This window comes from Pantherophis guttatus, chromosome 3 (assembly GCF_059756535.1).
Source record: "Pantherophis guttatus breed Tessera chromosome 3, ASM5975653v1, whole genome shotgun sequence".
Lineage (NCBI taxonomy): Eukaryota > Metazoa > Chordata > Lepidosauria > Squamata > Colubridae > Pantherophis > Pantherophis guttatus.
In genome coordinates, this window is record NC_142065.1 from 125,471,273 (window position 1) to 125,478,636 (window position 7,364).

Here is a 7,364-nt window from a genome sequence, read left to right on the forward strand (position 1 = left end):
CATTGGTTTAAATAATGTTATATATTAGTTAATATATACCATTAGTGTAAATATTTAAAGGCAACATGATCTTGTGTTATATTATTTATATCGAAAAACATCCATACCAAAGTAGGAGGTACTACAAATCATTCATATACTAACTTGGGTTTCAAAAGAACTGTGTGTGATATATTAAAAACTATTTTTCAGTAGGTGCATAGGGGTATCTTCAAGTTCACTACTTATTCATTCCATTTCATACAGAGACAATTCTAATTCAGAACTCCCAGAATTATATTCTGTTTTCCTAAAGGAGCTGTTTGAACTTAATAGAGGTGTGCTATCTTGCTAATATTAAAGGTTCAAAATTTAAAGGAAAAAAGATTTCATTAAACTTTTGTTGAGATTCACTTAGATGTGCAACCAGAGGTTATAATCTAGAAAATAGGCAATTACCTGCAGTTGGGCCATTTTCAGCAGAATGGGATGAACGTTTTGGATGAAAAATTGAAAAAAAAAAATCCTGCATAATGGATGAAACATTTTCTACCATATGTTATACTGATCGTATATAGCATGCTATATGAAAGAACATGAAAAAAGTATGGTTCAACAAAAACCACAGGATCACAGATAGTGGAAGGGTGGAAGAGAATGTAAGTGCAAACTTGTGCCCAGTTTAAAAATGACTTAGTAATTGAAAGCAATTTATTGACTAGTCAAATGCCTCTTGATCCAAAGATTGAAATGAATAAAGTAGTGCAAATAAGTTTCCCAGGTGATCTTTTACCAAATAGACAATGCTACTCCTGATAGGTTATTTTAGTATTTGAAGTAATTTCAGCTTCCATTTACTGAAATACAACTTGACCAATCAATACAATGCTGTAACCCAAAAAATGTCAGACAAAAGAGGCCAAGAACTCACTCTGAACAACATAAATAATAGAAGAAATAGTATAACATTTATATTTAGGCTATAGTCTTATGCAGTGTTATGTCAGAGGATGTCCCAGTAAATTCCACATGGCTTACATCTCAGTACACATATAAGTTGTTGCTAATTCAATCATTTTTATATCCTTTTTCAAAACATTTCAGGAGGGTGTACTTGGCTGTTATTAAGTGTCCCAAGGAAATGTGTGGATAAGATTCAGTCCATGAAGCAATTTGCCTGTGCCAATATTTTGGGATGTACTGAGGCAGGAGAAGTAGGTATCAGTGCAGACAAGGGATCAAGAACACATCCATTCTCCCTGCAAAGAATGAATTAAGCAGTTCCATTTTCTCCCTGCTACTTGTCACTCTTTGCCATCTTCTCCCATTATTGGACTAATCATTTCTCTGACCTTTTTCTTGTTTTTTACATTGAAAGAAACTTTTTAAAAAGTATTTTTGACATTTGTTGCAAATCTTAATTTGTTCTGAGCCTTAGCTTTTCTGACTTCATCTTTGTAGTTTTGGACTATATGCTGATATTCTATTTTAATTACATGTCTCTCTTTTTCCTTTTTATACCTGTCCTTTTTGCTTTTTAGTTCATCAGAGAGTTCTTTATGTAACCATGCTGGTTTCTTCTGGGATCAGTTATTTTTTTTTTAGTGGTATTGTGCTTGACTCTAGTCAAGCACAATACCACTGAAAAAAAATAACTGATCCCAGAAGAAACCAGCATGGTTACATAAAGAACTCTCTGATGAACTAAACATATAATCTCATTTTTCAGGGTTTCCCAAGCTTCTTGAGTTGTTTTCCCCTTAAATATTTCCATCCATGGAATCCTGCTCAAGCTCTAAGTTTGTTGAAATCAACTCTCTTAAAGTTTAAGATACTAGTTTGATTTTGTTCTATTGCTTGAGCCGGCATTATGTTGAATTCCAATATCACATGGTCACTCTCTCCCAAAGTTCACATAACTTCAACCGCTTCTATCATTTCATCTCTTTTAGTGAGAATTAAGTTCAGTACAACCAATCCTCTAGTTCCATCCTTTACTTTTTGGTAGATAAATTTCTCTAATAGATTCATCAGGAATCAGTTTGAACTCCAACTACATGCAGAATTTTTCTCCCAGTTGATGTCAGAATTATCAAAGTCCCCCATTGCGATATATCCTGCACACCTCAGCTAACTGATTAGCAAAAAGTTCTTCTATTTCCTCTGTTTGGTTGAGTGGTCGGTGATATGATAGTGACACTATGGTAATGTGTCTTTTCCCTTTTATATTAACCCAAATTCACACTTAGCACCCTCTAGTGTTCATTTCTTCTCCATTTGTATATATTTTCCTTTAACACACTCTAGTAAATTATCACCCAAAGGATTGCAAACTTTTTTCACTGGTCTGCCTTTTCCTTTTATCAGGGACTTCATCCTATTTTCCAGAAACTCTTATAAATCAGTGTCAAACTAACATATTTTTTTCAGTCAAAAAATCAAGTATTCCTGCCTCTTTCACCAGTTTATTTGCTTTTCATGCCAAGCACACAGGAAGAGTAAAGATGCAGAAGACATTATCCTTCTATTATCAGTTATGAAAGATGTTTTCATTAGTGTTTCTCAATCTCAGCAACTTTAAGATGAGTGCATTTATATTCCCAACCCAGGCTGGGTAATTCTGGGAGTTAAAGTCCTACCTCTTAAAGTTATTGTGAAACCCTGTTTTATATTTAACACAAATGCAGAACAGATAGGTAGCCAAGAAAAAGAGACATTTCCCTCTTGGAGACTTTTCACATTAGGGATCCTTAGCAAAACCCCAATTCTTGCTATGTTGATGTAACATACTAATGTCATGATTCATGGTTCTGATCTTCCCTCCTGTCCTATATTTTTAAGACTGATGTTCTCAAGATGTGTTTATGTACTGTCTGCCCAGATAGATGTACTCTTCCCAGTTAGGGGAATTTATATGTACCATAACACTAGTAAGCACTGAGGTAGCTTAATAAAGAAGGATCAGATGTTTGGTGGTTCCCAAAACAGAAGGACAAGAGTGCCTGAGATTAAGTCAATTGGGTGCTTTGCCTTTGGTGAAGGCATTGGTAACTGTCTTGAAGGCAATGAATGAATGAATGAATGAATGAATGAATGAATGAATGAATGAATGAATGAAATGAATAAATGAATGAATGAATTGAAATGAAATGAAGACAAGGTTTTCTGAAGACAGGATCACTCATATTCATTGGCAATTAAATGGTACATGGACAGAATCTAATATGAACCATGGGGCAATGTCTTCCACTGTCTCATAGGACTCATTTGAGTTTGTGGAAACTGAGAAGTGGATAGGATCATCTGCAGCATGAATCAACATGTCTTTAGTCCCATATCTTCCTGGCTCTTCAAGCATCTAGAAGGCATGCATGCCTGAATTCAAGAGATAATTGATGTTTTTTTTTGAGCGGTGGGAGGGGGATGTGATGTCATCAGCCTTGAAAAAAGTGTGTTCTCAAAGAAGCCATATCTCGATATATGTGGTTTCCAATACCCCCTTTGGTGAATGTTGCTGAAAAAGTTGCAGTGCCTTAATTATAGAAGACTCTAGATGAAAATGATTCATTTGGGCTTTTGCCAGGTTTCAGATCAGGACAGAAATAGTATTGGTTACTCTTGTGGATACCAGCTGGGTGACTTTGGACAGTCACACTCTTTCAGCCCAACCTACCTCACAGGATTGTTGTTGTGGGGAAAGCATTAGGAGGAAAGAATATTACGTATGTTTGCTGCCTTGATTTGTTGATAAACAATAACAAAGGCAGGATAAAAACCAAACCAAACCAAATAAATAAACTATAGCAGGATCTCGATGATATGAGTATGACCCATTTTGTCATGTTAGATCTCTCAATGGTTTTTGTTATCATTGACCATGCTATCTTGCTGGATTGCCTACTGGTGCCAACCTATGGTGGTTCCATTTGAAGGGGAAAGCAACTGAACCAGTGAGTGCTGTAATTTGGATACTACAGGCTTGGTATACTTCCTACTACATTTTAATATCCACATGGAACTGTTGGGAAAGCTCTTCCACCATCTCTGGTTGAGAAATTATTGGTTTGGTGATAATCCTCATTTGTGCATCATCTCCTCAAGTTAGGCTCTAGTAATTGTGACAGCTTAATCTGTCTAGAATTGTAAGGATCTGGACAGGTAGAAATAAGCTCAGAACAAATCTCAAAAGATGCTGTAGCTATTGATCCAGAGGCACCCCAGTTCACAACAATTCCATTGTTAGCTCTGGATGAGGTCATCCTTGAAGCAGGGAGGGGCTGCTGCAGCTTCCATCCCTGCATGAATAGGGTTCAAGAGGAGGAGTAAGACACATGGGCCCCAAAGTAATCCTTTCTGTGGTTAGCCTCACACTCTTGAACTCCTTGCTCTGGAGACTTGCTTGCTCCTTCTTTATTGACCTTCCACAAACTGGCAAACATAGTTCACAGATTGGGTGAACTTTTTTTTTGAAGCATTGTTTCATTGTCAGATGTAATGCATAGTTATACTGTATGTTGTCAGTACTTTAACTGTGCAGGTCACTAGAAAAATACAGTCAGATAACATTAGAGATATTATGTGCCATCAACAGATAAATGCTTTAGGTGTTTATGCCAGTCAGGGAAGAAGGAGATTCCACTCTTCTCTGTCTACCCTAAAAATGACTTGCTAGAAGAGGACAGAACATCCCAACACTTTTTACACCAGATCTTCTCTTGCATATTCAGTAGAAGAGGGGCCAAGCATTGGTCTCCCCTTTGGAAGTATGTTCACTCACTGGATTAATACTCCTTGGCACTTAAAATGGCTAGATGAGTAGTCAAAATATTACTATTCATTAATATTAATATTAACTAAGTATTCAAAAATATTAATATTTGTTATTTACTATATTTACTGTTATTTATTGTTATTATTGGGATAGTTTTATTGTTTGCTTGGTTGTTTTATGATTTTAATAAAAGTTGGACTACCTGATAACCTGGTTGTGAGAAAAGGGTGCGTATGTTTGTGTTCTCACACAGGACAGTTGCTCACTTATTCTGAAATATTTGCAAGGCAAACAGAGCAAGCCACTGATTGGCTCTGATCTTTATTAGGTTCCTATAGCTATGTGATAAGACCTCACTGAGAGCAACAGTTATTCATTAGCTTGAATGTGTGTGGGTGTTATTTCCTCATCCATTAAGTTATTATTGTTAGGTTTTAAGTTGCAGGGCAGCAATTCTAGACTGGAAGAAAGCCAGTAACAAATATATCAGTTTAATTTAAGAAAGTCATGTTCAATCCTTTAACACAGAGTAATGAAACACATCAAATATAGCCCACATTTCACAATTATTACCATGCCAAATATCAGCAGATAAATTCAATAATTCAGTCTTACTAATAAAACACAGAACTTGACACCTATAACAAGCAGCAAGATTTTTTAATAGCCTACTTGTAAGCATTTTATTTGAAATTAGTCTCTCAAAATTCAATATCACTTACTCCCATGTGGGTTTACAACAGGATAAATTAGATTTAACAGGTTAATTGTTTATGCTTTAAATGTTTAGCTTATTCTTATCTGAATCCCCACAGAATGATACAGCCAATATTATGCAAGTTTAATTGACAGCTAGTCTCATTATTTTGGTGGGGCTAAATTCCAAGAAAGCGTACTTCCCTCTGTGATTACAATGGGATATATTTCTAAACATGCTTAAGATTAAAACAATGTAAACAACCCCAGTTTTACAGTTCTCCTAGCTCTGAAACAGGAGCTTTTGAACTGCTCATAGGATCACATTAATGTACAAAATTTCAGTTAACTTCTCTGAAAGTTCATACAAAATAGTACAGCACATTAAATTTGCAGTCCTTGTAACCACACTACTAAACACTATAGTATTCACTTCCAAGTAAACATGCACTGCATTTATACTCTGGAGATGGATGCTATCAGTGAAAAGTTGGTGCATTTGCAAAAGATTGTAAAAGAAAGTCAAAAGGTTGTTTTCAGGTATCATTCACTTTACATACAGTAATGCTATTCTTTGTTATGTAATTTGAGCTGTTAGGAAATTAGTAAAATTCAGGTGCCTTGACAAATATTCCAAGTTCTGTTAACTTACCACTATTATCAGTGAAGTGCAGCAACTCTGAATGCAAGGAGGAAAACAGGAGAGGTTGGCTTCCTTCAGCTGTTTGACCCACACATCCCTATGAAATAATAAGTAAAAAAACAAACAAGAAACCAAGCAAATTTGAAAGAGACCAACAATCTTTTCCCCACCCTCAATATTTTGCAAAGGCTCAGGGAATGCAGTCACATTTTACAAACAAGCAAAAAAAAAAAACTTTTAACATTGTTTCGGAGAACATCCCCGAGCCATTCGCGTTGACGTCATTAATGCGGCGGTAAGGAAAGCGAGTCGGGTAGGGTGAGAAAAATGCGGGAGGCAAAGGCTTCAGCCCAGTTGCTCTCTGGGCGAACGTACCTTAACCTGTATTTCAAAGAAAAGCCAAAACCACAGCCCCACTAAGCTGTTTGAAGGCATCCTCCGGAGAAGTGATGAATTGTAAGCTGTGGGATGAATCGGACGGAGGGAGAGAGGCTGACTCCTGGTTTGGAAAGGGAAGTGGAGCCCTCTTCCAAGGTGGCAAAGATCTGCATCTGCGAGGGGGAGCTGTGCAGAGAGGCAGCCTAAAGCGACTTTATGACAGGAATGAACAGATCTCTCTCCCGGCGGAGGCTCCGCGACGAGGAGAACGCCCAGCGGCTGTTAAAAAGTGCCTGACCAAAAGCGGCGGGGCTGATGGTGGTGGTGGTGGTGGTGGTGGTGGTGGTGTTGTTGACGGTGACGGCAGCGGGCGTGGAAGGATTGGAGGCTCCTTGGCGCGCCAGGTGTATCTCTCCAGCCCGTCGCCCCATGCGAGCTTCTGCGAGGACCTCTCGCTTGCCGCACGGGTGAGGGTAACCAGCCGGCTCCCGCTGAATGACAGTCTCTTCGGCCCCGCCCCTCCCGCACCTGCAGCTGCCGCGGAGAAGCGGCGCGCTCGGATGGAGAGGTGGGAAGTGGGCGGGGCTTTCCTCCCGCCGTCCGGCTAACTCGCCTTTGTCCTGCTGAGCCAAAGAGGCGGGCAGGTATGGGAAAAGGCGGACGAGAGAAGGGTTTCGAGACCCCAGGGCTCGCTACGCTCTCCAGCCCTGCTTTCGAGGAGGGCTGCCCTGCAAGAGCTTTCGAGCAGGTGCAGAGGGCAAATGTCTTCTATCCTTTAGAAAGGACAAGTATATACACCCGAAACCTCCCCCCCCCCCCAAGGTGGCAGATTCATACATTTCAACTCTACCATTCCTGAATGTAACTGTGTATGGGGTATGGAGTGCTGGGAGAAGT

At 38.8% G+C, this 7,364-nt stretch overlaps 1 protein-coding gene across 2 annotated transcripts in view; it reads right to left on the reverse strand.

Moving 5' to 3' along the window:
* ADAMTS16 (ADAM metallopeptidase with thrombospondin type 1 motif 16) overlaps window positions 1-6,987 on the reverse strand; it is a 100,586-nt gene extending 93,599 nt beyond the window's left edge. For both annotated transcript variants that reach the window (XM_034411805.3, XM_034411806.3), the window contains exons 1-2: window positions 6,465-6,987; window positions 6,099-6,186 (exon numbers count right to left, since the gene is read on the reverse strand). In XM_034411805.3, coding sequence (XP_034267696.1) covers window positions 6,099-6,186; window positions 6,465-6,524 — 148 coding nt within the window. In that variant the 5' untranslated portion in view covers window positions 6,525-6,987. The remainder of the gene's footprint in view (window positions 1-6,098; window positions 6,187-6,464) is intronic.
* Window positions 6,988-7,364: the final 377 nt, after the last annotated feature.